The 20038-nt window shown below is 36.8% G+C and overlaps 1 protein-coding gene across 1 annotated transcript; it reads left to right on the top strand.

Moving 5' to 3' along the window:
* Positions 1 to 3035: 3035 nt before the first annotated feature.
* LOC145672058 (uncharacterized) lies at positions 3036 to 19129 on the top strand. The gene is made up of 3 exons (XM_081741284.1): positions 3036 to 3213; positions 10948 to 13191; positions 17695 to 19129. The coding sequence occupies exons 1-3, from the start codon at positions 3149 to 3151 to the stop codon at positions 18971 to 18973; spliced, it is 3588 nt and encodes a 1195-aa protein (XP_081597410.1). The 5' UTR covers positions 3036 to 3148; the 3' UTR covers positions 18974 to 19129.
* The last annotated feature ends 909 nt before the right edge of the window (positions 19130 to 20038 follow it).

The raw sequence follows: 20038 nt of genomic DNA, 5'->3' as shown, positions 1-20038 counted from the left end.
AAATGCCAGGGGACTAGCCTAGTCCCCTAGTCCCCTTGACGGCACGCCGCTGTAGGCTGCATAAATGAAACCAAAGGCTTATAAAAAAATAATTAAAAAAGATGGTAACGGGTAGACAACGGGTAAAGATCTAAAGGGAAAACGTGAAGATAGGTGATTCAAGCACAGTGACTGGACTAGCTGTGACAATGTTCTCGACGTTGGTTCTCCATCTCTTCTGCTATCTGGTTGATGATAGTGTGGGGCTCAAGCTGGACGAACGTCCTAAAATCTCTCGACGGTGAATTACTAAATTCCTTGGTAAAAGATGATATTCTTCACTGCCATGTGAGATGTTAGTAATAAAGGCTTGGGTCGTAGTCCTAGATGACTTGACTCTTCTTCACATCTACTGGCGATAAACCTAGCACTTGTTACCTATAGAGCCTTTGCTGGAGATCTAGAACTCCTTGACCTCCCGGCGATGTTTAGCACGTCAACCTCTCGCTACAACCATTGTCATGCCTCAAAATCTCTTGTTCCTAGCTATACAATAACTCGGAAGACAAATTCATAACGCTGACAAGGAAATCGATCACTATGCTTGAAAATTTTGTGAAGGAATGTGGTACAAGGATAGTTACCTCTGGTTTATTTCCATAAGCTTACAAAATTGTTGAGAGTGACTTTTCAACTTACGAACATATTTCTGCCTCGTCTCGATTATCGGTTGCAAACAAAGAGTTTCCAAAGTAAAATACATGATAATTTTTTTGAATCCAATAATTCATCCTTTACAGTACTTAAGAGTAGTGTGATCAGAGTTTTGCGCCTAAATGCCACCTCATCAACAGAAATTAATTACAAACTTGTATACTAATGCCACATTGACTTGAGCCCTAGTCTTCCGTTGCAAGCGCTGCTTTCGGCTGAAGGAATTCCAGTCGCTTTCTCTCCCTTATTGGCTCAACGCAACAGCTGAACCCTTATTGGCTCAACGCGTGGGTATGTGAGAGTGTGAGCCTTAGTTCGCATTTTTGCCACGGCTCAAGACATTTTTGCAGCACAATAGAAGTGTACAATACTAATGTCGTGTCACGGAAACAGATGTGTTTGGTGCATTGAGGTCGATGACGACAGAACAGTTGTCCAAGATGAGCAACGAACTGGTCAACCAAGCATGAAAACGCATATTGCCTCTTCACCTGAAAGGTTTTTCAAACATTGAAGAAGCATCTGGGTAATAGCTGATTCATAACCGATACTGAAGTTTAGCAAGTCGTTATGACGTGGGTTCAGGAACTTGATAGATTTCTTATATGCTGGTATCGATGCCTTGTTATGATATAGGAACATAGCCCTCTCCGCTGATCTAGTGTCTATGTAGACTCGGCGCTGAAAAGGAACGTTGAATTTGAAAAGGAACATTCAAGTATAGGTCCACATTCCATGTTGACTCAGCGCTGGAATGGGACATTCAACTATAGGTCCACATACATCCCATGTAGACTTGGTTCTGAAAAGGGACGTTGAATTCGAAAAAGAACATTCAACTATAGGTTCACATATCATGTGGACTCAGCTGGAAAGAGATTGAATTTTAAAAGGTAATGCAACTATAGGTTCACATCCCAAGTAGAATCACCGCTGAAAAGGGCCATTCAACTATAGATCTCATCCAATGTAGACTCAGCGCTGGAAAGAGACGTTAAATGGGACATGCAACTGTAGGTCCACATTCCATGTAGATTCAGTGCTGGAAATGCACCTGTAAGTCCATATTCCATGTAGATTCGACGCTGAAAAGGGACGTTGAATTTGAAAAGGAACATTCAACTATAGGTTCACATATCATGTGGACTCAGCTGGAAAGAGATTGAATTTTAAAAGGTAATGCAACTATAGGTTCACATCCCAAGTAGAATCACCGCTGAAAAGGGCCATTCAACTATAGATCTCATCCAATGTAGACTCAGCGCTGGAAAGAGACGTTAAATGGGACATGCAACTGTAGGTCCACATTCCATGTAGATTCAGTGCTGGAAATGCACCTGTAAGTCCATATTCCATGTAGATTCGACGCTGAAAAGGGACGTTGAATTTGAAAAGGAACATTCAACTATAGGTTCACATATCATGTGGACTCAGCTGGAAAGAGATTGAATTTTAAAAGGTAATGCAACTATAGGTTCACATCCCAAGTAGAATCACCGCTGAAAAGGGCCATTCAACTATAGATCTCATCCAATGTAGACTCAGCGCTGGAAAGAGACGTTAAATGGGACATGCAACTGTAGGTCCACATTCCATGTAGATTCAGTGCTGGAAATGCACCTGTAAGTCCATATTCCATGTAGATTCAACGCTGAAAAGGGACGTTGAATTTGAAAAGGAACATTCAACTATAGGTCCACATCCCATGTAGACTCAGTTCTTAAAAGGGACGTTGAATTTGAAAAGAGGCATTCAACAGATCTACATCCTGGGTGGGAGTTTCGGTGTTTAGTTTTCTTCCCTTTAGCAAAATATTATTAAAAATAAACATTTAGTGTATTAAGATATACATACAAAAATCATGCTTATCCTTAAAAAAAAATAATATGAGATTGAGTTCTTAAAGCCACTCCATCTAAATTAAAGCGTACGCCATTGCCTGTGTATATCTATCTTTGAAACAAAGTGTATTCATGGGAGTTCTCGTTACTCACTTTTTGAGTCATCTTCGTTGGATCTTGTTCGATATTGCATCCATTTCGGGTCAGAAATAAAACCAGAAAAATAGTGATAGTTTATTTTATCTCATAACTAGTTAATTTTTTTCTTGTGAAAGGGAAATTATATAAAGTGCAAGCATAAATTCTACTTGGAATGTATTTTTAAAAATTTTAACAGTATAATCAAATCGCTTCTGATTCTACTTTAAAAGTAAACTCGTATAAACTTCATATTACTTAAGAAACATTTACAACATTAATTAAATGAAGTGTTGAAGTGTACAACAATTAACAATTAAAATATACCAAATGGATAATTTAACAATTATATTTTCATAGCAACATTCGGCCACTTAAATAAAAGAAATTGTAATAGAAATTACTCCCTTTACATTTAAAGTAAATTTGGCGTCAGCTATTCTAAATTGGTAGTATGTTATGAACTTATATGCAAAATGAATTCCATAATTAGATCCAGAATCTGTCAGCTTCGTTATATACTTCCATCATGCAAATCTGGGTAAGTTTCAATCATGTTCGTTACTGTATAGTAGTACCTTAATTATATATAAGCAGTATATAATTATTACAAATTGAGACAGGTATTTGAATTCAGAAGTGGCGAAGTGTGCGTCAATAAAACCAGAAATAAAACAATGGAATTGAGATGCAAAGCACTAATCACACATCGCCAAATCGAATGTTCATCTGGTCGTTCAGAGTTCTTAATGGCTGGAAACTTTGTTTGTTTGTTAGTACGAATGTCACGATCAAGAATTTTAGTTAGAATTAAAGACTTGAATTAATCAAAAGTGCTGTTCTTGTTAAAGTGTAATCTAGTCTGTATGGTATTCTTGTGCACAATTATCGCCGCACCGTAGGTCACCAAACTCAGTGAGGGACTTATTTATGATGGGTCGTAGGACAATCAATGAGGCTAAAATTTTTAACACTAGAATGTTCATAATGTTACAATCTTGAAAATTTAACAAGATAAAAGATAACACTTCCATCCGTACTACGTCGAAATGGAATTTGAAAATTGTGTAACGTTTTATTTATTTATTTTTAAAGCGTTTCAGTTATTTTGGGAAGTATCGGACGTAAAGCAATGTTGGACAACAGATTGACAAACAGGTTGTGTCAAAAGGAAGATTTGTCGTTGACATGACTTGGGTGCGGTTATGCTGTAAGCGGAGAAGGGGAGAGAGCTCTTGAGTTTCTGAAACTGTACATCAGGAAAGCAATGTCACAACTATACATAGCTAACGCATGATGTTGAATAAAGAAAACTGACTTACCCAAAAATGCGTCTCTTTTAATTTTAATTCCAATAGTTTCAATGGAAATTTCCGTCTTCTTCATTGATAAAACACATTCTTGTTAAGTGTCTCTTCACCCCAAATCGTTGTGTTATCATCATCATTTCAGTTACTGGTTGAGGACACTAACTTCTAAGTGCGTTAATAAATTCTCTTTTAAAGTGTGAGGTTGTGTGTGTTCTTTTCTTCTTCCTAAATACTAATTGGTAAGACCACTAGAAAGTAGATAAAAATAGTTCTCTAACAAATATTCTACTACGTATTAAATAGAAAATACTAGTAAAAATATAAACGTAAAATTTGGTTGTTTACGATTTACGGTATACACATACAGTATAAACTTAACGGCCAAAGACTCATGAAAATTAGTGTTCTCAACTAGCAATTATCATGGTAACACACACATTCGGGATGTGAAAAGCATTTAACTATTTTTTCAATCGAAGAAGGCGGAAGTTTCCATTGAAACTGTTTTTAAATTGAAATGAAACAAGTTGTATTTTTGGTTAGATTCACTTTCTTTAAATAATACTCGTGTTTAGTAGATGGTTTATTGCCTTAAATAAACAATATCAGTACTCCCAAAATGTAGATGGAAACTCGAAAGGTCAAGAGAAGAATGAGAAATATAGACCATTGCTTATAAGAGAACGTTAGCTATGTGGAACATGTTCTGTGACGATATTTTCTGTTGTTTTTGTGATTCATAGATGTTTTCCTTCGTGATAAATGAAGTTGTTATGGTGTTACATGGTGGTACATAAATATTTTCTTTCCAAACACCCCGCATTCTCCAGCCTCTACCATAAAATCGTTCATAAGTGTACCACCGTTACAGCTATCGTAAAATTGAACTACACCATTTTATATATAGTTAAAAGTGAATGTTAGTTGATATATGTATAATCACACTACCGTTTGAAACAACTACCACTGGAAATTAAAGTTGAATCCAATATAACCGTCACCAAGATGATGGATGACGACCACAAACACGTCATAATATTTCCCCTTCTTAAATATTGATACCATTTGACTTAAGGTCCAACCCATTTGCAGTTTGTAAAATTTTTCAGCCTGGTATTACAGTGGCAGACCTTTGGCCACATCTTGGAAAAAAAAAGTTTTGAACATTGATGCACTCTACAACCACGTGATTTTAAAGACCTAAATCTTATATATAAAAGAGAACGTACAAATCCTTTGTTCCCTCATCACGCTAATACGGCTGAACCAATTTCTTTCATTTTTGGGGGGTTATTAGGATTTGGACCCTAGATGGTTTTTATCATATCACTTTAATTTTTAATTACCAGTGTCTTGAGATAATTGACCATTCAAGTGTCCATAACGTACAAATCCTTTGTTAGTTCATCATAGGTAAAAATAAACGTATTTATATGCAACCCGCATGACCGTGTCACTCGGCGGGTTAACATAAATGACAGGCGATATAATGTTAACATTTACTGCAATCTAAAAAGTAAAAATTATCTAAGTAACAAAGTTTATTGCGTTCCGGGGTGACCGCAGCGAAGCGGGGTGAACGCTGCTAGTGAAATATAAATTCAAGTTCAACAGAATAGCAAAAATGATTTGTAATTTGAAAATAGTAAAGCTAAAGCTGTTTTATGAGGTATCCATAATTATTGTCGAACTATAGATTCCGTCTTACTGTCCGCAAGTAGAGTTTTTTCCTAGGTATATTAAACGGATATTAATACAACTTCTGCAACAACAGTAGAGTCTTGCTATTTCAAGTGTGTTCTAGGAAAATATGTGAAACATACTTCGGCCTCATCACTGACGCCCTCTTATGTAGGAAATCTTCCCTTTTCTTTGGGGCAAGAACTGAATGACCTCGGCTGTGTTGCCAATTTGTCATTCAGTCATTTGATCTTGGCAAGTAAAGATCGTAGGCTACTTAGAATGAATAATGAGACAATGCACAACGAAGCCCGTGAAATAATTCAATGTGGCAACCCCAGGGCTAGATTAACCCACCTGGAGGCCCGGGGCTAGAAAAACTATGTGGCCCCTCCTGACTTCGCCTAATACATTTCTGTGAAAGTACAGCAGGAAAGTTAAGCAAATATGTTTCATATCTTTGGTCATATTTTCTTTTATGATGATGATGGTATCTTTATGATTTTTAAAGATAGCCAATTGGGATTGTGGTCAGAGTGGAGGCCCGAAGCTACAGCCTCCCTTAATCCGGTTCTGGGCAACCTTGTCCGCATCAAACTACTGAAGAATCTCGCCCACAGCAACTTGTCCCTCTTCTTTTGAAGGAGGTACAGGGAAACACACATCGACAGCAGCGCCAGCACGGGAATACTTGAAATAGAAACGGTCTAGTCAGTGCCCTCCCTGCTGGTTTAACGGTTAATGTTCGCGCTTTTGGTGCACGAGATCCGTGGGAGAGAGATTTGAAAACTTTGATCGCAGTTGTTCGATTCCACCTTAAACTGTATGTCGAGGTCTCATATAGCCTTGATGAGTTATCTATGGTTAACATATCAAAGGACGTATGTAAGAGGCATCGTAGTCATAGAATAACGAACTTTTTCTTAGAAATCTAGACATCAATAATTCCTACATTAACATTCAAGAACATTCTGTTTATGATGAAATGAAAGAATCGAGTTTCGGAAAATGATTTTAATGCGTGTAAGTTATGTTTATTCCTGTCTGTAGAATTGTTCCAAGTATCGTATCATGACTAGGTATTGACAAATATAAAGTCAGTACATATCCTAGACTTATTGATAATGTATAACTTAAGTCCTGTAGATGATACAATTCAGAAGTCTTAAGTATAGCTCTAATGTTCATATCGGCTCCCAGGTCAGATAGGCGTCTTCTTCTTACTGTGGTCAAATGTCACAATGTCATGACTTCGGGAATCCAAGTCGTTTTGTCTCTTGAATAATGCACTTACTGTATGCACTTACTGTACTCGCGGTGAAATAGTAAGTACGTGTTCCTATAGGCAGGTATATTTAGGTAAGTGCTATTTTGTACTCGAGCACAGGGTGGCAGAATTTAGGGGGCGGCAAAATTTTAGAATTCTTTTTAAGATTCTCAATAAAGTAATATTTAAAACTAGCAATCTGCAGAGTCCCATGCAAGCGCAAGAAAATATGTTAAATGTGTTTAATTTGCTCTAATTACAGTACTTCTAATTAGCTACTTTATCTGATTATTTTCAAAAAAGTCACCTTCTCCCATCCCCATTTAAAGAGGGCATGATAAACTTTTGAACGAAAACTGACACCGTTAAACTCAGCGATCTCGAAAACTATGAATTCAACACTGATATCTGTCGTTTTCGATTACTCTTCAAATCTCGCCTCTCCCTGGGGAGTGGAGTATGACCTTGCAGTTGAATTGAATTAAAACTGTCACTATTCACCTCAGCGACCCCAAAAACTATGAATTCAACTCTAATATTGGTCGTCTTCGGGGTCCGGGAGCAAATTTTGTGCGGGGCTGCAAATTATTTAGAGCACAGGGGAGCACAATATACAAATACGGGCCTCCCTATAGGAATATACTTTTCTTCATTATTTTTGTCAATGCATGAACTTACACGAGGGCTTGTGTAAGGTAGATGACTTCCGTACTTCGAAAGAAACTCAAAGACAGAATTACATAGCAGTTTTAACAGATAAAGAATTCTTAAGTTAATCATAAATGAGTTCGAAATATTCAAATTTTCCTTTCACTATCCTTTGCAAATCACATTGAAGATAATGAACTAAAAGTACAAGGAGACTTACGTAATATGTTAGTTATTGCTTCTACAACAGAATGCCCTAGTATTTGCTGTTACCTGTTGGGACACGTAATATTACTTCTGAAACTAATTCTGGACAATCAAGTTTACCGTTTAATAATTTATGTAAGTAAAACAAATCAAAGACCAATCTCCTTTTTTCTAATGTTTGAAAACTAAAATACATTACTAAGTCTTCATAGGGGACCTATTTTGGGTAGAAACCGTTTATCTTGTATGCAAGCATTTTTAAAAATTTAAACTGTATATTTTCTATTGCGTCAGAGAATTTAGTGATATTTGGTGTCCAAACAGTATTCTAATTTAAACCTCACATACGAAAAATATAACTTCATAAATGTTGATTCTTTTTAGAAATCCTGTCTTATCCTATAAATTAAACCTAAGTTTCTATATGCACTATTTGTTATCGCGTCGATGTGTACAGCAAAGGTTAATTTGCCATCAAATATAACTCCTAGATCTTTGCTAGTATTTGGGGTAGACAAGGAAGTACCACTTATTGTATAGGTAAAGTTAATTGGATTTTCTTTCCTCGTGAAAGATAGAGATTTACATTTGACACATTCAGGACTAATTTATTCTTATCACACCATATTTGAACTCCGTAGAACCTGTTGAAGTTTCACGCAGTATCCAGTGGCGTAGCGACCATTACAAGATTGTGGGGGGGGGGGGTAAAACTTGAAATTGCCAAGTCTTGATAATAAATTGCCAAGTGGAGATCTTAGTCACACTTTCACCAACCCTGTGGAAAACTATTACATCAACCTTATTTTCATATTCATGAGAAGTCAGTGAAAATTATGTATCTTGCTTTATTTCTTCGAAAATTTACCGATACATTCAACAAATGGGTAAATGTAAAAATAGTAAATGCAATGCAACTGAGGATAATTGTACAATAAAAGACTCGATTTTTTAAGTGTTTCTCCACACATTCTCCATTAAAGAGAATACACCATCTGATGTTCAAAAGTTTATCATCACCTCTTTGAGTGGGGGTGGGAGAAGGCGACATTTTAAAAATAATCAGATAAGCTAGCTAATTAGTAACTCCTGTAATTAGAGCGAATTAAACACATTAACATGTTTTCTGGCATTTGCACGGGACTCTGCGGGTTGCTCGTTTTAAATATTTCTTTATTGTGAATCTTTTTAAAAAAATCCTGAGGACCGCGATGGCTTAGTGGTACAAAGTTCACCTCTGGTGCATGGGGTCCTTGGTTCAATCCCAGCTAGCGCCAAGTGAACTTTGTAGTGGACAAAACCGTGTAGTAGGTTTTCTCGGGATTCTCTCGTTTCCTCCCACTCTTCATTCCACCATTTCATTCATCCTCATCATCACAGTCTCCTTTAACCTCGCCGGCATAACTGTGGGACGTAAAACTTTTATTTCATTTCATTTAAAAGATCCAAAATTTTGCCGCCTCCTAAATTCTGCCTCCCTGTGCCCGAGCACAGAATAGCAGTTAACCTAAATACGGACCTGACTATACATAGTAAAAAGTTTATACTAACCAGTCACTGCCTTGTTCTTGTTTTATTAATATCAATTCTTATCTCCACAATCTGCTTGTTGTCTTGTATACGCTCTTGTCTTGTATACGCTTTTCTTCCAATGCACTACCTGCCACCAAAACGCCTCTTTTGTCTGTCTTTGTTTTAATATTGCACTCCACCTCTATTCTCCTTTTGTCAGTGGTACCATTTCCCGATTTTTCATTAATTTTCTTCAAAATATTTAGGAATATCAAATGAACAAAAGTAAAGTGTGATCACTTGCAACAAGTAAAGAAGCTTTAAACGAATAAATCAATTTATTTCAAGATAGGAAACTACACAAAATTTATGTCAAGTCCAAGAGCGGCCATGTTGTGGTTTCCAAAGGGGGGGGGGCAAGTATAAGCGACGTTTCAAATATAGGTTCAAATTTTGCTGTAATTAATGTAAAAATTCTGTTGGGTTTTCGATATTCTGAAGTACAATTTCCTCTAGGGTGCGAGCGCCCCACCTTTACCCCCCTGATGGGCGCCCTTGGCCAAGTCTATAAAAGAACTCATAATATTTTACAGCAATTGGCTACCTAAGAAAATGTTAAACCATAAAAGTCAATTGAACAAAATGACATTCTTCAAATTGCCAACTAAGTATTTTAATTTGCCCACTTGTTAAGAAATCGGTAACTTTGGGGGGAGGCTCCCCCCGATACCCGCCCCCGTTAACGATGCCCCTGGCAGTATCAATTGAACTTATTTTGAAGTATAATTTGAGATCGTCTCACAAAAGAAAAAAAAACTTAGGAAGTTTTAATACATAGAAAAGAGTTACGGAAAAAAGTTGAAGAAATGAGTTTAACATAGTCCGTGATAATATGAAGACCATAATTGATTTACAATTAAATTAAGTATAAGTGTAGGATTTAGCAGTCCCATCTTTTTGTAGCGGTCCCAGTTCTAGAGGGAAGTCCCGTCGGTAAATAAATGAATAAATAAATAATGAAACATTTCAGTTTTACTTCCCATGGTTATGCCGTGTACACTAAAAGAGAGAGTGATGATGAAAATGAATGAAATGGTGGAATGAAGAAACTGGGTGAAAACTGGAGAGTCCCGCAGAGACCCATGCACACGCTGTTTATATACCCACCACAAAGCTCACCTGGATCGAAGCAGAAACGCAACCATGTACTATAAAGATACCACATTGACTTGATCCCTAGCCTTCCGTTGCAAGCGCTGCTATCAGCTGAAGGAATTCCACTCGCTTTCTCTCGCTTAGCAACAGCTGAACTCTTATTGGCTCAACGCATGGGTGTGTGAGGGTGTGGGCTTTAGTTCGCATTTTTGCCACGGCTCAAGACATTTTGGGAGCACAATAGAGAGGAAAACTTTACCACTAAGCCACCGCGGACATCTGTAAAAATTTAACTTTTATTGGTAGAAGGAAAAGGAAGGAAGCTTACCTTCCTATTCTTGTATATGGCCTTCTGAAGCTTCCCCCTCTCAGCTTATGGCGCTAAAATTTATTCTTTTCGGCGTGATTATCCTCAAGATCCGCCACTGTTCTGTAGGATAGTTTTCGTTACCATGTAAAATTGATTTTTTAATAATGTATTTCTGGGATATTGCAGTTACAGATACATCAACAGTGGTTCTTTTGGTAAAGGGGGAGGCATGGACTTCATTGCTCCTAAATTAGGCACTAAGAAAATGCCATTGAAGACTAATAAAGCTGTTGAATGTATTGAACCAAAGAGCTGTAATCCAACTGTTAAACCTGAGAAGAAACGTGAAGGACCTGGTGTGTGTCCGCCACCTCCTGAAGAACCACCAGGAGATCCTTGCCAAGAAGACTATCAACCTTCTAATAGACAACCACAAACAGAAACAAAAGTTTCTCCGACTTGTCAACTCAGAAAACCAGGTTCTGAGGGAGAAATATCAGCAGAGAGAGCTGAGTATGCTAGACGCCTGAAAGAATTATGCGATAAAAAGAAAGGAGAAATGAAGGAGAAACATACATGCAGCACTGCCAAGCCATACAGAGATCCAAAGAAAAAGATGCCAACTGCAAGAGGTTCAGCCTGTAGGAAATCCAGAAAAGCAAAAGTTGAATGTAAACAGGCATCTAAGCTTCGTGGAGCTCACATAGACCCACCATTACCAGTCAAAGTACAATGTGGTGCTAAAACTTCTCAGGTAGAGGAACCTAAACCAGTGTGTGAACCGAGAAAGACACAAAAAGAAAAGTTGGGTACGAACCCACCATTACCCGTCGTTGTTAAATGCCCACCTGAAGAAGATTGCGATCGAAAATCATCAGCTAAACGATCCGCTTCGTCTAGTGGCACTAAAAAGTCTCCCTGTAGAGATCAGAAGTCGCCAGCTAAAGGAAAGCATTCTACAACTGCGTGTAGATCAAGAACCCCTAAGGATTCCAAAAAGAGGACAGTTCAGAAGTCTGGATACAAGACCACTCAACGTTCTAATTCTCAATGCGGAAAGAAAACATGCCCACCTTTGGAATTGAAGGAGGAACGAAAATGTTCTAACCGAAACAGTTGTGTACCTAGACCAAAACCTCCCAAAAATAGCCCGTCCGCATCAAGTACTCCCGATTTGAAACCCAAATTACCATGTAAGAAAAGCATGTCAACATCCGCATCAAACGTCACAATATCTAGCGACTCTAAAGTATTACCACCACCACCAGATGCTGAGATGTCAACACTAACAAGATCTAAGTCAACACCTTCTGTTTGTGGAGAATCGAAACAAGAAAATAAGAAAATGTTGGACACATCTGAAAAATGCAGCAAGAAAGACTCGTCCGCAGCCAGCAAAACCCAAAGCAGTTTCTCAAAATCCTCTTGCAAACTGAGCTCACAAGGTTCCAAGACTAAAAAATCGAGGTCAAACTGTGGTTATAAATCATCGGGTAAGAACAGATGCAGATCGAAATCGAAGTCTCCTGGTGGCTCTAAATCGAAAACTTCCAAGTCAAACACTGCCCGTGAAGCTACATCATCGAGTCCTAAAACAAATAAGTCAAAGTCTACGGGTGAGTCTGGAAAATCAAAATCCGAATGTGGCTCTCAATTATTTGACCATAAAGGCAATTCAAAATCTGCATGTGGCCCTGAATTATTTAAGAATGAGTCAAAGCTTCTAGGTGCCCTAAACTCATCTAGTGGGAAATCTAAATCTCCATGTGGACCTAAGTTATTTAATTTTGAGTTCAATGATACCTCAATGCCTGTATGCAGCTCTAAATCCAAAAAAAGATCCGAACTTAGCTATAGTAGCAAAATTAAACCTAAAAGTACCAAATCTAAGTCCCCGCGTGGTTCAGAAACGAAACAAAAATGCAAGAAACCAAAAACAGTGGCAGATTTGTGTAGAGAAATAGGAGGAATACTTGTGAACAGAGCAGGTTTCAGTGGAACAAAGGGGAAAATGCTAGCTGACAAAGTGGCTGCTGGTTCAAAACGACAATGCTTTCCGTCCACTAGCAGATCACAACAGAAGAAAGGGGAAAGCGGAGGTGATGCAGCGGCAGCTACGGGTAAACCATGCAGTCCGTCACGAGAGTCTAAATCTCCAGGTGGCAGAAAGAGATCCAGTCCTATACGACAGTCCGGATCTATGGTTATGAAAGGTAAACCCATTCCCATAAGAAAATCTGGATCCCTCAAGAGGCCTATAGATAAACCTAAACGAAAGAAGGAAATGGTGAATCACATTGGAAAAGAGCATGGTAAAAGTAAAAATGCAAGAGTTGTTATTATTGGGGCCGGAATGGCTGGACTATCTGCAGCACGAAGGCTTGTGAATTGCGGAGTGAGAAATGTGGTAATCTTAGAAGCTACTGAGAGGTAATTCTATCCCTTTTTTATTCCTTAATTTTATCATTTTTCAACAATTTCTACTACTATAGTCCGCGTCGCATGAATTGGTGTAGAGCGTTAGCCAATAAGCTCGCAGTGCGCTTATTCCAAACCTTCAGTGAGGAATTTAATCTTTCGTAATTGATTTTGTTCATATTTATGGTCAATAACGAACGATTAGATACCTCACTGAAGGTTTGGCAACAGTGCACTGTAAGCTTATTGGTTGACGCCATCGCCAATTCGAGTGATGCGGACTATAGTTGATTTGTTGTTTTATCATAATCTGATAAATCGTTTCTTTTGATCATTTGATTTATACAAATGTCTTCTCGGGCTAGCAGCCAGGTGAATACTGTTATATCTTGCGACGTTTCGAGGGCTGACATCGTCCTCATCTTCAGGCGAATATGATGGTGCAATGGAGTGTATGGAATATTTATACTCATGTATGTATGATTGGACTCTTCTGATTGGTGGTTGAAATGGCGGCTTCTGATTGGTGCTTGAAATGGCGGGATATGATTGGTGTCCATGTTTTACTCAGTTGGAATCCTGTGTCTCTGTTAAGGTTCGTTTTTTCTTGTATGATTGCAACGGCTGATTGCTAAATATTCCATACACTCCATTGCACCATCATATTCGCCTGAAGATGAGAACGATGTCAGCCCTCGAAACGTCGCAAGATATAACAGTATTCACCTGTCTGCTAGCCCGAGAAGACCTGTTTACAATACGTCGCCAGGAAAGCTTCAATAGATATTTTATACAAATGTCGTTAAACAGTTTTGACATAAGACATTAAATTCATGAATTATTTTTTTTCTTTTTTAGAAGAAGAAACTCTGTTCATATTATGCCTTTTCCACATTATTTTCAACATATTCGAAATCACGTTCAACATTTTCCAAGAGCACACAATGACTACCCTTGCTCACCACACAATTCGGATATAGACTTTGAACACTAAACAAATTCTAAAAACCTAACAATGGAAATCAGTGGCGTAACTACAATGGAAGGAGTGGGGCAGTTCCTCCAGGGCGCACACTAAAAGGGCGCAAGAGCGAACGAAAAGAATACGGAAAACTGTTTCTTATGCAAAGAACGTTTGAAAACATTTCAAAAGGTACGCTATGACTATTAGCAGTTAATTGGCAACAGCCGATACCGGGGGCGGATTGAGGAATTTTTGAGAGGGGAGCGCAGGTCTGAAAAATAAACTTGACACATTTTTCAATATTTGGTTCGCTAACTAAAAATGTGGACTGCAGTGCTTCATAATACGTATTTATCTTCGCCGTTCTGGAGGTAGCATTGAGGAAAGCCATGTTGTTCAACACAAGAGAATCCAGGATTACCATGAACTGAAAACGCATACATTATCTGCAATGAGTGGAGAATGCTCTCAGAATCTTCCTTCTAAAAGAAATTTTTAAACTTTTTTTTTCCCCACAGTCTTTGAACAAGCGCTCCATTAGGGACTAATTTATATATTTTACTCCTGATGAAGGGGCGCGCGAGCTCCATGCTCCCTTTCTGAATCCCCACTGGGCGATGCCCGGAGAATAGTGTTGATTTAGGAAAAAGATAAGTAAAAACTTTAGGTTTCTTAATAAAAATAACTTTGTATACTGTTAATATATAGAAAGTTACATATGCACCATCCAAAACACATATTTCAGCTATGAGCAATAGTTACGCAAGGAACTCCCCACAGAACACAATTTCCAGACATCCTGTCGAAAGAATTCTCAGATATGCTCAGAATTAAATGTTGGTCCAAAGTATACAAAAAGTAAGGACTGACAATACTAAACGGAATGCGTACGTAAGAAGTCGGAAGTGTTGGGGACCACTAACTTTACGTTTTGGGACGCTCCTAGCTCCGAAACTCGACACTTTTCTTCACACACTCATATGAACTTTTTTTTGTGTGTGAGATCAATAGCCTCTTTAAGTTTGTCGGTATAGTTCATTAACATCCTTAAAGACTTAAACTACTTGCTAAGCTCAACATTACCATTATTGTAAATTCGCCAACTATCCACTTGGCTTCATCAGACATACACTATGAATACACTGGTAGTGACAGATTTAATGTAAGAGACAGCGAAAAAAAATCTCTGATTCCTGATTGGTTACCTTAGCCATGCCTCGCCGTAAGAGGAGCTAGGTAACACTTTTCTTCAATTTCAACACTTCACCTCACATCAACAAGTGAACTAACGCAGCACAAGAGCACGCGCAGTGACCAACAATAATTAAAATCATATCTATTTTCTACATTTGACAATGCTCATGTGACTGCATGGTGCACTGAGAGTCATGGTGGAAAGCAGTGTTACTAAATTGTATTGGAAGCATTCACCTCAGTCTCTTACAGCAGAGGAAATGTTGTCACAATATCTTCGCATGTATCTCTCATAATATTCACACTAGGTTTTGTTCACAGGTAAACATGACTGAGTTTGCGGTGATAATTGAGGTTTCAAGTTCTTCTAACGCATTAAATAAATGTACATGTCTCATTTTATTTTGGGTCACAATAACTTATGTAAAATAGGTTGAATCCGTAAACTGTTTGCGGTTTGGAATGGTCGTTAATAATAATAATAATAATAATAATAATAATAATAATAATAATAATAATAATAATAATAATAATAATAATAATAATAATAATAATAATAATAACTTTATTTTTAGTCTGTGAACAGCTCATTGGCAAAAATACAACACTATGTTAAAACCATTATACAATTATTTAAAACAGACCAGAAAATTTGTGATATAGAATGAATATTAGCAGGTTAAGGAACTTGTCAGAAGCTTAATATATTTACAATTACAAGATTTAAGCTGATTATAAAACAAGATTAAAATAGAAACAGTCAAAATCATAATATACCATTTACGAAACTATGGAAATTAAAACTACTTTTAACTATTATTTAAAGAATGAATCAACCTTGCTTAAAATTTCATTTTCGGTTCTCAAAAGATCCTGGTTACTTATTGTCATATTTCCACATAAAAGATTGATTCTTTGAATAAAATGTTAAAACTAAAGATATTCTGAAGACATATAATAACAAAAAATTAAGTCCCTTGTTATCAAATTAAAACAGTTTAATTTTTGAAAAAAATGCCCTATTGTTTCTCCTAACATGATTATGTCCATTTTAAATTGTTATAAGACATTGTCATGCTTCTCAATATTTCTCATTTTGAATTTAGTGTAACCAATGTCGATTGACTTCTTACACTATAACTCTATGCTCTTTTTCCTATATTTTCTAAGCAGTAATCGCTACTATGTTTATTATCCAATACCATTTGAATAATGTATTTATCCGCAGATTTCCTTCTTTCTGGTAGAGATTGAAGTAACCAAAAAGTTAATCTATATTCATACTCGTGTGAATAGTAGTCCTTTTTTATTTTATAACATAGTAGTCGTATAAAACATTTCTGTACTGCTTTGACTTTGTTAACAAGTATATTACGCAAACTGTTCCAAATGACTGAACCAAATTCAAGTTTGAAAATGAAATGAAATGAAATTTTTCAGTTTTACGTCCCACGGTTATGCCGGTTAGACTAAAGATGATTATGAGAAATGAATGAAATGGTGGAATGGAGAAAGTGGGAGGAAACGGGAGAACCCCGAGAAAAGCCACGAGCACGGTGTTTGTCCACCACAAAGTCCACACGGCACGAGCTGGGATCGAACCAGGGACCCCAATCACCGGAGGTGAACGCTCTACCACTGAGACACGGTGCCCCAAATTCAAGTTTGAATCTAACAAGTGTCTTATATAAGTAATAATAATAATAATAATAATAATAATAATAATAATAATAATAATAATAATAATAATAAAGTAATTATAGAATTACCTAAACAATAAAATTTGACGGTGAAAATGAATTGACATGACGGAACTCGAACCCGGGTTTGCCGCTTGGCAGTTTCGTTTGATACCACTACTCTACAAGTAGTTCGTCTAAAGCTGACAAATTAAACTAATAGTTCTGAAAGACATATGTTTGCTAAATATATTTTACTTCAAAATATCTCGAAACTTAACTAATATCCCTACACGTCTTGATATAATTTAATTATTTACAAAATATAAAACATTACAAAAAAAAAGAAGAAGAAGAAGATAATAATTCAGTTTGTTTTTGAACCACTTTGTTGAGAATAAGTGTCCTTATGTTACAAGAGGAAATGAAACAAGGAATAAAACGAAAATTTCTCCCTGTAACCATATCTTTGTGGAATTCTAATAATTTTTAATTCTTACTTTCTGTTTATCTTTCTTGAATTTTTACTAAGGGGATGTCATCCCATTCTTTACCCTTTCATTTCCACTCCTGATCCCATTAAAATGATTAACAAGTAAACATTACTACATTTAGTTAATTAATGACATGTTACAACAACATGACAGATTTTTTTAGATATTTCTTTTTTGTTTTCAGATTAGGCGGAAGAATCTATTCCAAATGGTTTGGTGATGGTGTAGCAGAATTAGGTGCTCAGTTCCTCATTGGAGGGTCAATTTCGAACCCTGCTTTCAATCTGGCAGCGCAAGAAGGACTTTTTGAAGAAGGAATTCGAAAAAATGATCTTTTCCAGGGTTATTTCCTATCTTCGGAGGGTCGACCTTTGGAACCTAGCATAGCCATGAAAGTTCAAATGAAGTGGCAGCAAGTGATAAAAGATGCAACAGATTTATTTATGCTAGATTGCAGTCCTTCTGAAACATTGCGAGCGTTCCTTGAAACGCGCATAAAAGAAGAGGTGGTAAAATTTCCGGCCCACCAACAAGATGAAGCGTCCAGAATTTTTTATGGTATGTTCAACAAGTTTCGTTGCTTTGCTTGGGATGACCTGAATCTTGTCAGCGCTAGTCTTTATGGCTCACAGTTATTTTTGCCTGGAGGAATGATAGAGGTACCCGTATCCTTCTCTTCAATGTTGTCACCTCTTATACGAGGCTTACCTCAAAGATGTATTCAATATAATAAAGTTGTTAAAAGTATTTGTTGGGGACCTGAGGCTCCTGATAAACATCGAGCACTTTGTATTTGCTCTGATGGATCCAAGTATCCTACGGATTACGTACTTGTTACTTTACCGTTAGGGTTTATGAAAAAACATGGTAAAACTCTTTTCAAACCTGCACTTTCTGATGAGAAACTAGAAGCTATAGAATCTATGGGCTTCGGCCGATTCAACAAAATTTTTCTTGAATATGATAAACCGTTTTGGATTCATGGACAGCATAGCATGAAACTAGCATGGTCTGGAGAAGAATTAGCAGATAGAGATCATTGGACAAAGGGTATTTGTTGTTTCGAAGAGGTAACCAGCAGTAAAAGAGTTCTAATGGCACTTATCAGTGGTTCAGAAGCTCAAACCATGGAAAGACTTAATTGTGTGGATTTGATTAGAGATATAGTCAAACTAATGAGACAGTTTACTGGAGACCCCAGTTTGCCATGCCCAAGAAATATCTTACGAAGTAGTTGGTCCAATAATCCATACTTCTTGGGTGCCAACAGTTATTTTAGTCTGAGCTCTCGTTTGCAACACCAAGAACTGTTAGCTGTACCGCTTCCAGATGACAGCAATCCTATTGTCTTGTTCGCTGGAGAAGCAACGTGTCCATCTCATCATGGAACAGTTCATGGTGCAAGATTAAGTGGCCTTAGAGAAGCTGACAGAATCTTGGATTGTGTTTTAACCCCGTCATGATCAAATTACCAACATTTCTTATATTTTTTCATAAGTATTGTGGTTGTATCTTCCGTCGCTGTAGCCTAGTTCTGTAATGTCTATACATTTTTACTCTGTGTGATATGTATATTTTGAAACAATGGAATAATTAATTAAATGTTTCTTAACAAATACGTTTATAATCTTTTATTTTCTGGTTTATTTACAATTTCCAGATGTAATCAAATCAAATAATATAATAAAATGAATCAATTTGAGTAATATAGCAAGATTCAAACCAATCTTCATAGTTCATTTAAAAAAAAATGCAATACCTACTTACATCAATTCACCACAAAATAGAGTAATTTATATTCTATGTTTTACAAGACTAAATCATGATTTCAGGCGGAAGTAAGAGATACTTTTCCAATACAGAAATAAATCTAAAATCTAATTTTTGAAAAGGGAGGGTTACGTAATTAGTGGCTGCAATGAGATTGCGCACACTTTTCCAGTTTTATCAGTTTTATCTGATAAGTCATTGACAAGCTGTCATTATGTACAGGATTGCGCACAGAAAAATTAAGCAATGTTGTCAGATGGAAAATATTTTCTCTTCTGTTATGTAAATCTGTAAGAAAAGAGCAGCGGAATACCCGAACCAAGGGCCGAATAAAATTACTAGGACTGAGCTAATTTAGGAAATATAGAGGAATTGACACATAAGGATAGAGAAGCTATATACTGCATTCGAAAAAAAAAAAAAAAGATCTCACACCAGTTCTTCCGAGAAATATTACAGAGGCTGCTTCAGTAAGTGATTGAAAGAGAAGTTGAGTTCAGTTATATGGAGAAAAGTTACTATTTATAAATGAAGAAGCTAAGATTATCGTCCTAACTTCTGCGAGTAACATTAGGTACGAACAATGATAGCATTTACTGTGCATAGTCGTAATGTATGTAATAAAACTAGCAGGTAGCTACAAAATTATATATTCTAACTAGATTTAGGAAGGTGATTTGAAATATATATATATATTGACAGATTCCATATTATTAATAAGTAAATCGAGTAATTTTGCAAGGCTTATATTGGAATGC

Source organism: Thermobia domestica, chromosome 2 (genome assembly GCF_964235325.1).
Source record: "Thermobia domestica chromosome 2, izTheDome1.hap1.1, whole genome shotgun sequence".
Classification (NCBI taxonomy): domain Eukaryota; kingdom Metazoa; phylum Arthropoda; class Insecta; order Zygentoma; family Lepismatidae; genus Thermobia; species Thermobia domestica.
This window is presented reverse-complemented; position numbering and strand designations above follow the sequence as displayed.

What these genes read in the sequence shown, in the direction of transcription:
- LOC145672058 (XM_081741284.1), top strand. Translation starts at nt 3,149, where the DNA reads ATGAATTCCATAATTAGATCCAGAATCTGTCAGCTTCGTTATATACTT. An exon ending in CTTCCATCATGCAAATCTGG is followed by an intron (nt 3,214 to 10,947) that starts GTAAGTTTCAAT and finishes GGGATATTGCAG; the next exon opens with TTACAGATACATCAACAGTG. An exon ending in ATCTTAGAAGCTACTGAGAG is followed by an intron (nt 13,192 to 17,694) that starts GTAATTCTATCC and finishes TTTTGTTTTCAG; the next exon opens with ATTAGGCGGAAGAATCTATT.